This window comes from Cyphomyrmex costatus, unplaced genomic scaffold, assembly GCF_001594065.2.
Source record: "Cyphomyrmex costatus isolate MS0001 unplaced genomic scaffold, Ccosl1.0 scaffold365, whole genome shotgun sequence".
In the NCBI taxonomy this organism is placed as follows: domain Eukaryota; kingdom Metazoa; phylum Arthropoda; class Insecta; order Hymenoptera; family Formicidae; genus Cyphomyrmex; species Cyphomyrmex costatus.
The window spans coordinates 89,485-108,060 of NW_017277830.1; the positions used below are offsets into that span (position 1 = coordinate 89,485).

The window sequence follows — 18,576 nt, forward strand, 5'->3', positions numbered from 1 at the left end:
AGTAATAATAATTATATGTATAGTAGTATAAAAAATGTACATATATTTAGTACCAAAAATGACTATATTTTTTGATAGAATTATATATAAATATTATATAAAAATGACTATATTTTTTGATAGAATTATATATATAATTATTATTACTACATTATATAACAGTGATAACACTAATTATAGTCACAAATATCAAAAAGTTTTTCTCAATTTTATCAATATGGAAGCAATGACTGCAGTGTTCAATAAAAAGCAGCTTTACAACAGTGTAAAATTGATTAATTATAATTAATCATAATTATGAATGGTTTTGTTCTTAATTTCTCACTAGATCCAATTGCAATCAATCATATTAAAAAATCTTACAACAGTTGCAAAACTGTTTTTTCTGCTGAATGCAGCTAACGGATTTCACTACCGAAAGATAATGCAATTTTTAAGCATTAATTTTTCGTAGAATTGAGAATGTCTTCAGCTGTCGCTTCTCCAAAGAGTCTTCCGACTCGCGAGCAAAGTTTAAAGAGATTTCTTTATCCTTATTTGCATCTGTAAATAGCGTCGGATAATTTTTCTCGCGCATAATGGTGTGTTCACCGTTTTCTATGCCGGGAATGAATTTTGCACCACTCCGTTTCGTAAAACTCAGATGTTAATGGATGCGACCTCGACATCCCGCGCCATTCCGTGTGGTTTAATCAAGTCGCGAAGGTGTTGCTTGCGGCAACGATGATCGACGTTTGTCCACGTTGTATGTACATAAAGAATTCGAGGTTAAGTCGAGACTTATGTGCGGAGGCGTCGTCAGTGAGTTACATGATGGCTCAATACGCGAGATAACATTAACGCATCCGAGAGAATCGCGTTTCAAGCAATCAAACGATATCAATTGAGCCATGTGATAATAGATAACCACTGTCCTTGTGAATGGCAGTTCCTTTCGAAATTCATTCGTTGCTTCTGGTTCGTGTTCATTTCGGAGAATACTTTCAAAGTGTCGATCAAGCGTCTTACAAATTGATGTGGAGTGCTTCTGATAACTTAGCACTGAAAGATGTACATTCTCTGAAGATGATTTGCATCCTTTTAAAAAATTTTAAAAGAAAAGAACGACAGAAATCTTGTGTACCTTTTTTTTTTGCAAACGTATTCTTTCTCTGAAGTATTCAAGAAAAGTTGATAAATATTAATGACTTGGAAAGTTGACAATTCTAATAAAATAAGAATGCTTTTATAGATATTTACTTATTCAAATTTTATAGATATTCACTTATTTCATTTTTTAATTTTTGAAGAGAAAAACAGGGAAAGTTATGCATATCTCTTTATGCATCTCATTTATGTAATATTTCAAAAACTGGTAGATTTTGAGACAGCGAAGAATGCTTTCAAGAAAATTGCCTTGAGCAATTGAGTGATATCGATTCTGTCATATGGGATAATGGATAATCATCGTTCTGAGAGTAGCGGTTCTTTTGGCTTCTCAGTCGTTCCGCCGGGCTCAAGTTCCTTTCGGAGAATGCTCGAAGGTGTTAACGAAGTCCCTTTCGCAAAACACATTATAAGCACCTGAGCCCGCAGCTGAGACCGCACTTGAGTAAAAACGTCGTCGATAACCATCGAAAACTGACGTAACGCGATTAAAGTGCAATTAGACGCTTTTGTACGAGGGTGACGCCGTAGGTAGACGCCGAAGGCCATACTTTTAACAACGATTCGATCCTAGTCGATCCTAGACGATAGAAAGGTAATCAGGAACGAGGCGTGCCAAACAAAGGATCATCGACGACTTGCCTGACGAAGACGGTTGCGCTTGCGCCATTATTGCGTTACAAACATTTTTGTAACCCGCGGGTCGCCCCCGCGCGCGCGGTGTTCGTTACTTTCATTAAGTCGTTGATGCTTCGTGATCACCGAGGCCAGGCGAAAACGCTTGGCGAAATTAAATTATAGGATATATATACTACAACGTTCACGTTTTCGTAATTTTCATCATAATTTTTACCTTTTCGAGATTTCTAACAAATAAGATAAATAAATACGTTAAAATAACAGAAATTGATCTCCGTATAAATTGACAAATTATCACGTTAATAGAGAAAAATGATACAAATAAAAATTAGACTCATATATTCTTGTAGAAAAACGATACATTTGTCAACACATTATACTTATTTGAAAAAGTGTTACAACTCTGATTACGGATAAATTTACAGAATCTTACTAGAGTTACAGTATTTAAATTTTGAAAATTTATGACATTTCAAACATAGTTTAAAGAATACATTATAATTAACATTGCTCCAATTTAAAAAGAATATTAAAAATGTTCTACAAAAAAGTTGCTAATTTTAAGTTATGTTATTTTTCTATCAATGCAACAAAATATACTTAATTTTATATATACATGTAACCTTACGTTCAAATTTGTTTAATTCTTCCATTTTTAAATTATATATAGAAAATTATAAGAACTCAAATTATAAATTTGTATCTTCGTCAAGCAAATGATGTCTTGAAAATAAATAATCAAGTTGGTGACAGTTACTGTTACGATCGAATGATATCGATCGAGCTGCAATTATTGAAGCGATATCGCTCATGCTGACACAGATCGAAGAAGAGGAAATTCTTCTTCGGTTCCTGGTACGGTATCTATTGCTGAAGAGCCACGAATACTTTGTTGCAATAAATTTATCAACCCGGTTTCCTACTGCGCCACCCGTGGCGATTATAAATCCACCCACTGAAAGGAAGCGTACGCCTTGTGCTCATACACAGGACATTGATAGCTATTATAGCGAGCAAACCGCTCACGGTAAAAAGAAAAGAAAGATTCGTATCCTTTCTTGGATATGGACAATTTATCCCACTGGAAGTTATTTATAGAATTCATAAATTTTCTTATTTGAGAAGCAAAAGTGTTAAACAACGTACTTCGTGCACGATGAAAACAAATACATAATTCTCTTTTCAAAGTACGTAATTAAAATCGTAAAATCCATAAAAGACTGCACGATGTCAGTTGAGAGTTAACCTTTAGATGACAAAGATTTATTTTTAAACTCATTATAATTGCCACCGACTCTCATTAACCTATTTTTACTTTTTTTAATTTAGGACATATTCGGAATCCTTACTTACTTTATTGTTAAAATACAACTTACAGTTATTTCTCCGAGTAAAATTTATTACAATTTATTATTTTTCACGTATTTTTGCTTTAAAATATGATGCTGTTTCAGTGCCAGTAATATAGTAGCCTTTTTGTCTCGCAAAAATTAATCCAATTACAGTAAAAGATTTTCATTTTTCTTTTGCCCTTTTTTACATTAATTATGAGTTATAAAACATTATTATAAATTTGTTCTAAGTCCGTGATGCATTCCTGTCTTACTTGATCCGCGATACGGTACAAAGAAAAGACGAGACCATAACGAGAAAATTTAGCGCCGTTAAGAGCGTACGGCATTCTAGAAAGTGAAGGAAACGGCGCGCGGCGTCACGATCGCAGCAGCAAAGCGAAGCGAGAACGGTCGCAGCGAGAGAACGATCTCGGTGTACGATACGGAGCCGAGGAACCCGAAGAGAGGAATACCTTTCTCCGGTAGAACACACATTCGGTAGAGAGACGTGGGGAGAGAAAGAAACTCGCGTACACGCGCGTGTCGGCGCGTGCCATAAGCATCGCCCACGCGCGACACGCGCTGAAGATTTTCTATCTCCGGCTCTGATTACGTCTCTCTCGTGTTCTCTCTCCTCGTTTCTCTCATTAGGAAAATAAAAGTTACGAGTGCGTGTAGCGTTGCACCGATCTGAAAAATCGCAGGCATTTCGGTGCAATGTTTATATACATTACTTCGTTTTTACGGTATATAATTAACTGTCTTGACACAGATTTCTTGATGTTAGATGCCTTTCTCTAATATTTTAATTAACTCGGCATCAACTACTCTGTTTATCTTCTTCTAGCTGAACTTTTATTTTCTACGACATTTGAAGATTTGCGGTAAAGTTTTATTGAAAATGTCTATTTCTGTTATTATACTATATTTATATCTTTGAATTTATTGTATCTCTTTTATTTTTTTACTATGTATTAAAATTTTAATGTTACGACTCTTAATTTGTCTTTTTAGTCTATTATTACTTTATGTTTTAAACTAAGAGTCCTTTGCCTTATTTATTATTGTTTCTACAAATTCTCCTGAGAAATAGAAAAAATAAAGATTAAATTTAACCAAGATTATTAAGTTAATTCACATAGAATATTAATGCGACATACAATATTAATTAAGATTAGAGAAATGTATTCTTTAACTCGTAAAATGGAGAACGCATTTCCTCCAGTGCAACATTGTTAGATAGTAAAAGAGCAATATAGTAACTTATTGCTTTGAGTTCAATAATAGCATTTTGTTATTTTTAACACTTTCGCGTGCAATATGTAAATTAATTCACTTGTGATGAGTTTTAAAGTAAATAACATCCACATTACGTATAATGTACTTAATAAATATAATAATAAACTAAGTTTGAGTATCAAATTTGATACATTTTCTTGAATTGAATTGTTTAATTTCATTGTTTCAATTAAATTAAAGATATTTTAAATAGAGAAGCAGTATAGTGATCTACAGAAATAATTAAAAATAACTCAAATGGAGTATAATTTAACATCATAAATTTAATAATAAAATGCACAGCGGTTTGTGTGACTGCGATATCTCTACGGCAACTGCATCATGGAGACCGCATAGTTTGGTGCGTGCCGGATAGAATGCGTGAAAGATAGAAGCGAGAGAATTCCACACTGTTTGGATCGACAGACGGCGATGCAGTTAAAATCGGTTCTGAATCGGCAGCACGCTTACGACGCGTGCCGAACCTCCTACCCACGCGCGCGAACTAAAAGGAATTTTTATGTCTGAGTCGAAATCGATATGATTTAATCGTACATTTTCTCGTAATAGTTTCAAGCCAAGCGATATGCATATATTATAATTTATTAGTAATGCTAGCTTTTATTACGAAACGCAGTTCATAATCGCGATGCAGTTTCTTCTCTTCTTTTTACGCGCGTTAAAAACATATAGCTCGTAAACGCTCTTGTTTGCTCGACCAGAAGATGGAATCTCTAATTGATGAAAGTGCACATAGGTGATTCGAGACATTCGTCTCTTCTACACCTCTTGCCCACGCGTGAGCTAAACGGAATTCTTACGTCTGAATTGAAATTGATATACAATATTCAGTCGTTATATATTTTCTCGCAGTAGTTTCGAGCCGAGCAACATGTATATTATAATTTATTGATAATGCTAACCTTTAATACGAAATGCAGTCCATAATCAATGTAGTTTAGTATTTCTGTTTTGCTTCTTTTAAAAACGTTATTAAAAACATAGATCGCGCATGTTGTCGTTGACTAGAGAATGAATCTTTAATTGATTAAAGTGCATCGTATATATGGCGGTTTGAGATATTCCTCTCTTTTGCAACGCATGCCGCATCACTGATATGTAAATAAGCGCGTCGTTAGCGAGGAATTATATTAAATAAGCACCGGTTTATAAAAGGCATATCGCGATCGCGGATGAGCGTACTTAAGAGTTAATGCAAAATAAGCGTAACGATATCGGGCTCGCTTGAGAAACCCGTTCTCGAAAGCAAATAATTGTCGCAATTTTCTCTCACGCGTTTACATGGCAAATACCACAAGGGTGGCTCCTATATATCGTCGGTAATGACGAAAAAATATTAAAACAAGATGCAATCGTTAACACGTAACCGTTACATTAATTGTTTGATTCTGTACTGAGAGACAGTAACATATTTTTAGGGTTATATAAATATTATATAAGGGATGATGATTCAAAGTAAAAATAAGCGAGATATAATATTTGAGATATTTTTATGATAAGATTGTATATCAATTGTTTTATGAGAAAATTCTCGATAAAGAAATGTTCAACTCACAAATAAGGAGAAAAAATCACATTTGGTCAAGGCGGTTCTTGATGACTAATAATATTTTTGTATAAAATTTATAATTTCCAGTTCTAACAAATTACGCGCCAATTATTTATCGATCTTGAAACACAGTTCTAAACTGAGGTTGGATTGCGTAATTAAATTGACAAGCAATTTAATATTAATGCTAATGAGCATCTTTAAAACACTTAAAAAAAATTTATTGCGAAAAATATCATAGCCGAGATACGAACCTGATCTCCCTCATTCCACGCGGGCATTTTATCAATTCGACCACCAAGGAATGATATTAATTGCAATAACCAGAATATATTAATTGTATGACAGAATATATACTGAAGAACATCTTTTTCAGGCAATATAAGTAAATATAATAAGTCAAAATTGGCTAAAAAAATGTTTGACAAAAATGAGTAGAGGAAGCCATATTGGATAAAAATGGGTCTAATAATACTTTTTGAGTGTGAAATTTACAATTTCTAGTTCAAACAAACTGCGCGCTGAGTATAATCAGTGGAAATTATAAAATGCCCTCCAAAAACATAATTAAGTATCACGATCCACCTTAATTAAGCATGGCCTTCTTCACTCTTTTGTTAAAATTCTCCATAGATTGTTCTCTTAAACAATACGCATTTCTACGGCTTGAGTTACTCGTTTACCTTCGCTGGCGGATTGGAGAACATTGGTGACTGCCGCGGCCATTGCTGCGTAATGAGGCTCGTGCGTACACGAGGCGCGCAACGGTCTCCAGTGTGGAAAACCTCGCAAGCTTCCACAAGATGCAGAACGGGAATAAATACCTGATTTACCACGCTGCGTCAAGATTTACGGCACTTGCTCCTGTTCGTACAGCCCGTCCATGAGTTAGCCACTCCCTTCCTCGGAAGTGAAGAGAAGGAGTATAACTCTTATAATGGCAATCGGTTTGGGTATAACTTTCTTAACTTTCATTTCCTAAGTGTACGAAATCTTGAGCGGAAAATATCTAGCATAAACGAAGAAAGCAGTACGTGATTATAGATGGGAAGATAATTGCGGCTTAACATAGTTCGCTCCTAGAGAATATATGTACAATAAGCGCGCGATGCGCAACCACGATTAAATTAAACTACGGGTTGTATTTAAAATATGAGGTTATTAAAGAAGCATTTATGTTAACCCTTTAACCCGATGCAAGATTATGACATATATGGATTTACAATTGTATGACTGACAATGAGTTACGTATCGTAGAGTATCTATGAAGTGAAAGTTTGAATATTATGTGAAAAAGGAATATATATATATATATATATTATTAATTTGATATTTACGTAATTTGAAATATAAAATCGTCTTTGTGATATATCAGTAGAGGTATTGAAAAAGGAATATATATATATATATATCACAAAGACAATTTTATATTTCAAATTACGTAAATATCAAATTAATAATAAATAATTGCATAAATATTATAAAAGTTTTACTGATATCGCATTTAGTGCGTGTTTATATTACTATATTCATAAATAACTTAAAGTGGAAACAATACACCTTCTGCATGCTTCCAGACCGAAACGATCTCCAAGTTGCGCCGTCTACGTGATGTTTTGACGCTTTGTAAATTGCTACATCTACTTTCTTTTTCTCTTTGATGCAAAACCTTCGTGAATATGTCACGACGTATATTTTGCTGGCGAAAAAGGTTTTGTGCACATATATTTGTATTTTCAAGAAGGCACACACTATTTTTCACCATAAATTTCATAGTGCCTTGCACATCTCTGAAAAGAAGGCAACTTATGGTACACGCGTGTGTATTTAAATTTGTATCAAAAATGAATAAATCTCAAATAAAAAAAATAAACAAAAATAAAATATGCCCAAAGGATTTCCAACAATAAAGAATTTAGAGAAAAATGGCGCAATATATTTAAAAATTAATTCGAGTATAGTCACATAAACAATGAATACATCAATGTTGTAAATATTAAAATAACAATAAAAAACAATTAAAGCTCTGAAAATAAATAGATCAGGTAAAAAATATAATGTCTTTTAGAGCCAACGTGGATGTTAATATAAAATTAACGTCAATTAGTTAAGATAATCAATTAACGAGTAAACAAAGTAATAGTGATACTACTTTATTTACTTGATTTATTGTTTTAATAAACTGATATTAATTTCACGCAATATTCGAGTTGATTCTAAAGGGTATTTTATTTCTTACTTACACAAATGTTGAAAATGTAGATGAAAGAAGGGTTAATCTTTCAAGTCCATATATGTTACGTCAAGAACATAATATAGAAACGGTAGAGTTAGTAAATCAGTACACGCGATTGCGTTCTCTTAAGGCGCCATCGGCTAAAATGGAATTCTGCTTTCGACGTCGATGTAACGAGAACACACACACACACACACACGCACACAGGAATACATTTCCCTCTTCATTTCCAGCAGCCTTCGGTCGTCCACGGGGGCGGTATATAAAACGACTTTTTATTCACGCCTCGGTAATCAACGGGACATCTCCACGCTTTCGAGTCGCCACAAACGAAAATAAAGAAATGGAGAGAGCGGGGATTTCATTTTGTATCGTAGGCGTCGATCCGATAGCCTCGGTTACAGCGGACATCACGCGGCAATTAAGGGAGAGAAAAGCGAGCGAGAAAATCGGGATCGAGTCGTAGCTGCAAGCTAGCTGCTTCCAATATCGACGACGTCCACAGCTTTTACATTGGTGAAAATAATTACGGACTCGCTTACAATCGCGCGCGAATCGCTTCGCCGCAAGGAACACAACGCGGTGGAAACTAATGCGGACCTTTTGATAATTTCGCGCAAAACGCAGCTGTATAAATGGCAAAACGGTAATTATCGTGGCGCCAGTTTGCTATGCTACTCCACGCGACGCAGAGCACAGCTAGTATAAATTTATGCGCCATAAACCTCGGGGCAACGTGGCGCGACGGCGAAACGCAGCAAAAGTGCGCAAGCATAAGCGCGACAGAAACAAATATTATAATAATAAAAATTCATTTCGACGTTAATTTTTATCGGAAAACTTGTTTTTAAAACTCCGTTAAAATTATTACTGCCATTTTACACATACTGCTTTACAAAAAAGTATTATAAATCCAAATATAGTATGTATATACATATGTATGTATATACATATATGTACAAATACAGCATATATAAATTTACATTTAATTATATATTAAATATTTAGCTTTGACCGTTATAGGCCTGTATTTTTTATCGATTGCGTTTTCACATATATGGTTCAATAAGATTCTCATTGTTTATTGTAAATTCCTCAAATTTTGTCCAATTTATAGAAATTGATTTTTAATTTTTGTTATTTCTATAATTCGGTTTGTAACGCTCTACGACGTCTTCTGATCCCCAGTATTGAGGTTTTTTTTTAGCAATGGAGCAACCTTTTTCCGCGGAATTAGGTTGCCAGCCTAATGTCCAACCTCTGGTCTGGAGGATGAAGATATATCTAGTGATATATGAGACCTATACCGTTTTTAACGCCGAATTCGAATGGCGCTCTGATTTTTGTTGTTTAATAACTTAGCTTCTGAATAAACATACCTATAGTTTATTTTCGTGTTAAAGAAAGCGATCTTATGCATCAATAAGATATAATTTTGAATTATCCTCCTATATAGCTAATCGATACTTTTCTCATATAATATTTCTCTTCCTGCTCTATGTCTTTTTACTATACTAAAAAAAGATTCTTTTTCTATTCTAATTGTCATTTATCTATTTACTCTTTACTTCGTTAATTGGTGGCATTTGAGACACCCTCGTTATAGACCTCTCGAACTTAATTGGTTAAAAAAAATCATTCGCTACGTAAATACGTATTGAGCGCGTCCGTTCTCGTAAAATTTTTTACACGTTCTCGCGCGAGCCGACACGCGTTGCGAAAGGATTGTGTAATCACAACTTAAGCGGATCATTTTCCGTAATCGAGATATTGCGCGCGGTCGATACCCGGGGGACTTCCATCACGGTCGACTGAAGTCCGTTTCCTCATGAATCGACCCGAGATCGAATGGACACACCGCAAACAATCGCCGCCGGTTCTCAGGAGCGAATCGAAAGCAAACGTTTCAGTACAGCTACGATGTATCCTCGACAAGTCTTATATCGGGATAATTAGAAGAGAATTGCTTTGTTATTTTCTACGTCCAATAGGACGCTTAGCAAGCTCGTTCGCAATCTACGCGCGGTCTGTACCTTATGTACTCGGAATTTAATTACATTCGAATAGTGTCTCTTTCCCATGAGAGTCTCTCTCATTATTTTACGATGTAATTGCACCCTGACAATGAGAAATAACACAACTTTTTTCTACTTCTACGTTTTCCGAGAATAACTCTGACTTTTTACATTATTACAGAATATTTAAAAAATACAGGATAACTGCAAATTGTATTCTGATAAGATTGATTTTTTTCGCGAGATTTTATTGTTCTTCATTATAAAAAGAAAACATATAAATTTTTCTGCTCACAAAATCGTAGTGACATTAATAATATTAAAAGAATGTACAGTAAATATGAATCTCTCTGTTTCTCTTTCCCTCTCGGCTACTAAAGCTTCTTCGTGCTAATATTCGTCAGTTATAAAGCGAAACATATTCAGTTACTCAATGCATATTCTACCTTACTTAGGTAATCGCCGTACGCTATCCAGATAGTGCGCAAATAATACCGTTACAAGAACACGACATCCTAGGCATATCGTGTACACCTGGTGTCGTTGCCTTCTGACGCCAATCGTGTTAGGTGTTTTAACGAGCGAACTTCTGCCTGCAAATTTTCGCGCAACCGTTCTTATGTAAGACATTCCGAAGATCTGATATCGACCCGTTGAGAGATGTTTGCAGCGCATTAGCAATTCGATATACCGTTACAAGTAACGTTCGTCACTTTCGCGAACGTTAACAATGTGGTCATTTGCAATGCCTAGTCGCATAACAATACCCACACAATGACAAAGGAAAAGCTCTCTATTGGTGAGAGAAAGAGAAACCGTAGAAGGTTATTATTCGCGGTTATTATTCGTACGTCTGATCAGAATGAGTGGGAAATCTATCATAGTCCAAGACTTAAAAACTCACCCGGGGAACTCTCAACAATCGGATCGTTTGTTTTGAAAAGTGCATGACTCAATACAATTGCATTTCATAACAGAAAGACAAAGAGATATATAACAGAGAATAAATGATACCCGCGTACAGATTCGAATGGATCGAGTTACATTTTCTAAGCATTGCACTCCGTGTGTTTTATTTATTTTTTTTTCATTTTGTGCTACTTTAAAGCTTCAACACGTTTTGTAGTTTCTACACTCATTGTACAAAGAGAGAGACATTTTTTGATGATCAATAAACAATGAATTAAATTGAGTAATAATTTGTATTGAAACACGGCTTTTCAATTTCATTTTGTTAGTCAACAACCGCAACAAATACCGCGTTCGCAAATAGTAATAAATATTGATATCGATGCTGCCGTTATTAGCGTGATTTAAATCCCCAGGAACGCGCAGATTGCGCGGAAAGTAATCGCAAATTCACGGAAAGAGAAATATCTCGTACATTATACGCGTATTATCAGCACATATGTGCTGTTGTTTTGTCGGCGATTGTTCTGTCTCTGCGAGAAGTGGAATGGTTTGCCGCAGGATCACAAATTATCATAACGACATTCCGAGGCTATCGTCAATGCCGTCTGTTTGCCTGAACGAACTGAATACGATGATAGTATTATTTTCCAGTGAGGAAAAAAAAACATGCGATCTTCAATTTCACACCGATACAATTACGCTATTTTAATCAATATATCATAAATATGCACTCTCAATAATTTATTAAGTAAAGAGAATTTGAAGAAAAATCAATAATGTTAATCTTGTTTCGATATTACTTCGTATGATATATATATGCAAATTTTAATCACCAATGATTACATTTTAGATTGAACCGACTCGGGAGGAGATAAACGAAGTACTTTTTAATTACAGCCATATTCCGCATTCCGCGCGCGGCTCGAAACGTGACGACGACCACGAGAAGCGCGGGAAACCGTAACGAAATCGTGATCCACCTTAATACAGGCCTCACGATTATTGCGAGAGACTGTCGCATCGTTCGTGGCCGCCGGGCATCGAAGCCATCGCCGAGCCAAGTATTTTACGTGCAAATGGAAATCATGGGTTGTGCTTATACCTCCTTTCCTCGTCTTCCTCTTCGAGACCTATTAGGTATAAAGAAAAAAGAAAGGAAAGGTGGAGAGAGGAGTGGAGAAAGAGATGGGCTACCGCACGCCGGTGCGCCGCGTCGGGAGCTAGGAACGAACCATTAAGCTCGTTAAGATTTAAATCCGTGGCCGGGTACGAGGTTTTCCGTGCGGTTTCCGCTTGACGGGCGTGGCGTCTGTTCTCCATCCATATAGGCGACCCATACGTCCCACATCTTCAACACGATCTGCGTTTTCTCTCTGCGGGGCCGCGAGTATGCGATAATCGAGCCGCGAGAGCTCGCCTACGTGGTAACTGTACATTGTGGGTCATTGCTTGCGATAAGTGCCCTGAATGTCCGACATTTTTGCGAGATGTTAATAGGCTCGATCTTGGACACCGTGCGCGTGCAGGGATATATTCTCCTTTATCGATTAGCTATGCTTACCCGACACGACGACGTTGTCATAGAGAAGCGGTTATGGGCGAAATTAAATTTGCATTAACGTCACAGGCCGGCTCGACCCGCTCGCTCACTACGGATTTATGCCAGTCTTCCGGGACGGAAATCGTGCAGCTGGAGGGCAGTTACTCTCCTAGAGGAAATTCACCTACTTTTAACGATTATGCACGATTTCACGCGGCAATCTCGATCGCTTCATCGTTGATCCATCACTATCGATACACGTAGAATATCCATCCTCTCTTTAAAACGCTTTCCCGTTAATGACACTTTGATAAATCGTACTTCGAACTCCATCGAACGCACAATTACAAAGTTATTGGAAATTATTTTCTCACTCGGTGAAAGAATGCGAAGCGAAATTATTGCTTTTCAGTTTATTTTGAACGATTCTCTTTAACTCAACTAATGGTGCAACAATAACTCAATGCTGAAAATTGCAATGTTATTATATAGCAAAACAATGATTGAGAATTATCGAACTCTCTCTTCTGTTGTCAAATAATCGAAAGGAAACAGTTAAAATTATCGAGTTCGTTGAAGCATTGTTATAGAACAGAGCAATTAACGGTTGAAAGATTTCGAGTATTGTTAACGCTGCCTAACTCACTGCATCTTGGATTGACGTCAGAAGTAAAAAAAAATACATAAAGAAACTTTCGCGGAAACTTTCTATAAATTTATATTAAAATGTAAGTATTTTTTAATAAAACAACATTTATATCTGAAATTGAATTATGCCTAACCTACAGAAAACAAAACAAGCAATATGACAGTTGAATTGAGATAAATATAATTTTACTTTATTCTGAAAATAAAATGAAAGTTTTCTGTACATTTTTTTACAAGTGTACTCTATCAAACAGAAATATCGTTTCGTTGAAATATTTTTGTTTAAATATATTTTTTATAAAAATATTCATTATGTATTTTCTCGCTTCTGGCGTCATCAATGTAAAAATCCGTAGTGAGTGGTTAATATCGGATTGCTACCTCTTCCGCTAAAACCCAAGTGCAAAATCTCCTCAATTCGCAATTAAAAGTTTCGATCCGTCACATGCGAGAACGCAGAATCGATCGATCGCGGATCTACGTTTTTAACGGCGCGGCGCCGATAACGCACCTGCGGCGCAATAATGCGTGCCTTGACGAATGAAGTGTATTTCATGTCGCGGTCCGTAGGAGTGCTCCCGTTTTTCGAGATAATCGCAGTTAGAAACTCGCTGATCCTATTCACGAGCTAAGCGAATTAAATTCGAAGGCAAATCGCTTCGCCCGGGCGATTGTCGCGCACGTGTACGCCTTTTATCGACAACACGTAATCAGATGCGCGTGTAATCAACTCGCGGCTACTCCGAATTAACTTAAGCGATAAGACAATTAACGGGATCGAGGTATAGAGATTATTATCGACGCTCGCAATTATCGTGCGTCCGGTGCGCGATTTGAGATTCAATTGCGATTTCCGCGAAACATGCATAAATCGTGAAAACTCGATGAGCTGTCACCGCGATCGGCTACTAGATTTTATATACGATTACCAATTGGATTCGTTAAATCAGTGAGATAAGAGAACTCTTCTCTGCGAGTGTGATTACAAAACTCACAGAGGTATAATTCAAAGATAACAAATAGTAAACAAGATCTTCTGCAATAACATGGTATGCTGATATTGTAATGAACATCGAGATAAATATCCTCGTCATTTTTAAGCAGCTTCTTACCTTCGTACGAGATATGGCGAAAATCCTCGGTAGCACGAGCGATGGCGGTGAGGATCTGCAACGTCATCGCGTACACGGTCCACCGCTCCATCTTGGCCGCTTGCCGTTCCTGCTTCTGCAACATGAAACATCGATTTTTTATTCTGACACGTTCTTTTACAGGTCATGTGGGAGTGGAGCCGGAATCGATTATCAGGGCTTCTAATTGGGACGCCAGGCATCTCGGGTAGCACGCATTACCGGGGTAGAGAAAGCCTGACTAATGGTGGGATATTGGGAAAAGAGCAAAATGCTCACAGAAATAGCCAAGAAGAGAGGAAAAAGGAGATGACAAATCGACGACAAGAGAGAGAGAGAGAGAGAGAGAGAGAAAGGCTCTATCTTCGTTCATCTTTGACATTTGCATGTTCGTCGAGTCGTTAGGTTATGTCCAACGAAACGGCCTTGGACATTTGCTATGTCTGCGAATAAGTGGGCAATGCGGGCATGCTGCAATTATAATTGTGCAGAGATAAACCGCATAGTTATTGACGGTGCGATTAAGATCAATCGGGCCATTTCTGAATAATTTGCGACAGATTCTACCAACGATTTCTTCGATGATTCTCGACAATATAACTAGTAACAGTCACGTGTGTTCCGTAATGTCCACCAATTAAGTCACCAATGGCTTATCTAGTAACGGTCTGCTGGAAGGATCCTCGAGATCATTTTCAACTCACCCCGCTAGTTCTCGTTAATGCAAATCGCGACAATTAAATCCACGCGTGTGGCGATTAAATTGTAGCGTACCGTTTAAGTAATTGATTCGATGAGTTAATAAAGTCCTATTAATTCTAGAAACTAAGTTAATAATATAGAAGAGAAGGGAAACTGGAAACTATATACTAAACGCAACAATATATGATAAAAGATAAAGATACAATAAGCTTTCTCAATGAAAGCTCTTTCTTTTTTAGTTGTAATTATGTTCGTTTATCACAGTTAAAAATTACTTCTTTTAACAACGTATTTATAATTAAGCAAAATAACTTAAGATTAAATGATGACACGAGCGTTTTGTAACAGGATGAAAAACGTAGCTCAACACGTATCCAATTAACGCGCGACTATTTAAAGGCGACTATTTAAAGGCTAGCCAAGTCGTGGTGCGCCAGTCGTAGAATCAACTTCTTACGGCGCAGTACCATTATGTCGAATAATTACCAGATCACCTTGAGATCGGACAAAAATCGCAACCGGACCGGACATGCCGATTGGGATCCCCAGAGAAGCTTTATATCTCGCCAGTGCTACCGCCTTTCTCAATGGACGGTAATTAATTATGCGACCCGGAGCACTCGGATCAACGACGCTTCTGTCCTGTCAATTAACGTCCACCTTTGTTACTTGCTCCAGTCTGCTCACAAAAAAAACTGTCACGATTATCTGACGAACATGTATTCGATCGAATATACTGTGGTCATATAGAATCATGCTTTTCTTTGTGCACAAAAGCACCGTAAAAAAAACAGCAAAATATACTGGATGAAACATATTATATTAATATAATTTATTGTATTAGAAATCATCGTATATATCTATTTATATTATTTTAATAAAATATTTTGATTTCGATGAAATATAATTTATATGATACAAATAAAAATCGAAGTAGACACTTTCCTCATAAAATTATTTTATGACCATCTCACTCATCGCAGTAAAAGCTTAGCAGTTCAATGCTGAAAATAAACCGCAATAAATCGCTGTGAAACTATTCGCGAAAAGGAGAACAATTAGCCTTGAAATTTCAAAGGCGATTCTATTCTATTCCGTTCCGCGACGATGATCGCGTAAAAACGGACTCGGATAATTCGGCCGATCTCTCCTTTTACGCTTATTTTACAACGGTCAGCCGCGATTATCGCGTTCCAATTCGTTCCAGGCCTGGCGGCGACGACGAAAAAAAAAGGTGGCAGGCGGGGTATCTGTACGTGCACACCCCGGCAGCGATCGGAACGACCTTAATGCACGTGAGGCTCCTGAGGAATGCGCGTACGCGCCGCATATATACGATATAGTATCTCCTGTGAGATGATTTATTCATCTTGGCATCGTGAGATCCGTCTATGGCGAAATCTCGATGTTGTACGTGTCATTCATCGATATTCATAAATGTCACAGCTGGGTCCGTGTGATTCTGACAGATTAACCTTACCTCTCGTAACGTTACACGCTTGCTCGGTGGTGACGATTTAGACTATTTAAAGTTAGACCTGTCCAATTTGAGTTCCAGAGCCAAAACGCAAAGCCATCGACGCAAAAAGTTCAATGTAAAGATTTCAGAAGCTGTAAAATATTGATAAGCGTATCGCTCAGACATATATTTCTTTATACAGTCCTCGAGATTTTATCCATATTGATTTTTTGTGTCGACAGCTTTGCGTTACGGCTTCGGAGATGAAATTGGTTGGGACTAACTTAGAGGATTAGATATAAAGGCAAAGCCGCTTACACAGTAGCGATAGATTTTAGATTCACTCTATTAAAGAAAAAAAAAGAAAGAAGAAAATACTATATCTTTATTTATTTCAGTATCATCAATCTAACGCCACATGTCAAATAGAGTATTGAGCAACATCGAATCACGATATTTGTTTTCGTGATAACGAATCAGTCCAAAGTGATTGAACGATATCTCATGTCGAAGATACTGATTTAGCGGTTCTCGCAAATCAAATGAACGTTCAATCGTTACGGACGACGATAGCCATAAGTTTATATGTTATCGAAACTGCATCTGTGGATTTATGTCATGCACATCAATGATGAATGGATCAACGAAATATCTAAAGGGGATGTCGTTATTATCGAAGAGCGCCTATATGGCGAATAAGAAATATCTAACTAATTAAGCTGATAAATGCATGTACTACGTGTACACGTGGTAATTTGTTAGACTGAGCTCAGCGTTTCAGATGTTTAATGTCAAGTGGAAAGGATACTCTCCTGGGTTTGTCACATGAAGCTCGCGAATCGGTTACAAAGTAAAACTCATGATTACACTGAAAAAAGAGTTTGGTTGGATTATTTAGAAATCTGGTAGATTGAACCAGTAGGTCTGTTCAAAAACGGACGAATCAGAATTCTTGTTATAATTACGGGATGAATTTGATTAATTCTTTCTAGTTAAATTTACCAAAATTTTTTGTTGATCGAATTAATTTTTCTCGTTAATTATACCAGAAATTCTTGTTGATTAAACAATTATTTTTGTAACTTCTATCAAAATTTCTTGTTGAATGAATAAATTTTTCTCGTTATAATTATACCAGAAATTCTTGTTGATCGAACAATTATTTTTGTAACTTCTATCAAAATTTCTTATTGAACGAATAAATTCTTCTCGTTAATGGTACCAGAAATACGAAATACGTCCATAATTTATGTGCTAAGCAATATTATATTATAAAGCGATCATAACAAAAATTCAAAAATTAAATGTATTATTATTACCTTTAAAAACTTCTAAATACTTCTCGAAGTTCCATTGGCGAAGAAGAACACAGGTTTTTTCGTCAGTCATAACGAGCTACATAACGACAGGAGACAAATCTATAAAAAATTATGTTGCTGCAACACAGCCGAGATACAAACGCGTCCGTCCTGGTACACTTTACAAATATATCCGGAGACACGGTAATCACTTTTAACTGCACGGCTCGACAACGATCTGCGATCACGCGAATCACGAAATGATAAAATATGCTCGCACTGTTCGCACTTGCGAGCATTCATGCCGCGACTTGCGCCAACTTGTACAATAATAAAACTGCTATCGTGCGCCAACGTTAACCAGAATTCTGGTAATGTTGCGTACGCTAGTGAATATAACTAGAAATTTTGTAGATCCAACTAGAAAATATTAAACAAATCCTTATAGTATAATCTACTAAACGGTCTAGTTATAAAATCTCGAGTTCTGTTATAATAATCAGAAATTCTGCTAGATTTAACCAACATGCATTTAATCAAATACATCTTGTTGATACAATCAAACTATTTTTCTCAGTGTACTTTTACACTAAAAATTAATACTAACAAAAAATCGTGAACATATGTTAACTTTAAAAAATGAGTTTTTTTACTTGAAAAATTGTAACT

General features: G+C 36.3%; 1 protein-coding gene across 1 annotated transcript in view; it reads right to left on the reverse strand.

Annotated features, from left to right (window-relative positions):
• The window catches only part of Sema5c (Semaphorin 5c), a 112,305-nt gene that overhangs the window by 58,516 nt on the left and 35,213 nt on the right, over positions 1–18,576 (reverse strand). Inside the window, exon 2 of the mRNA XM_018543288.1 lies at positions 14,431–14,545. Within this exon, the coding sequence (XP_018398790.1) occupies positions 14,431–14,521 (91 nt within the window). The 5' untranslated portion in view covers positions 14,522–14,545. The remainder of the gene's footprint in view (positions 1–14,430; positions 14,546–18,576) is intronic.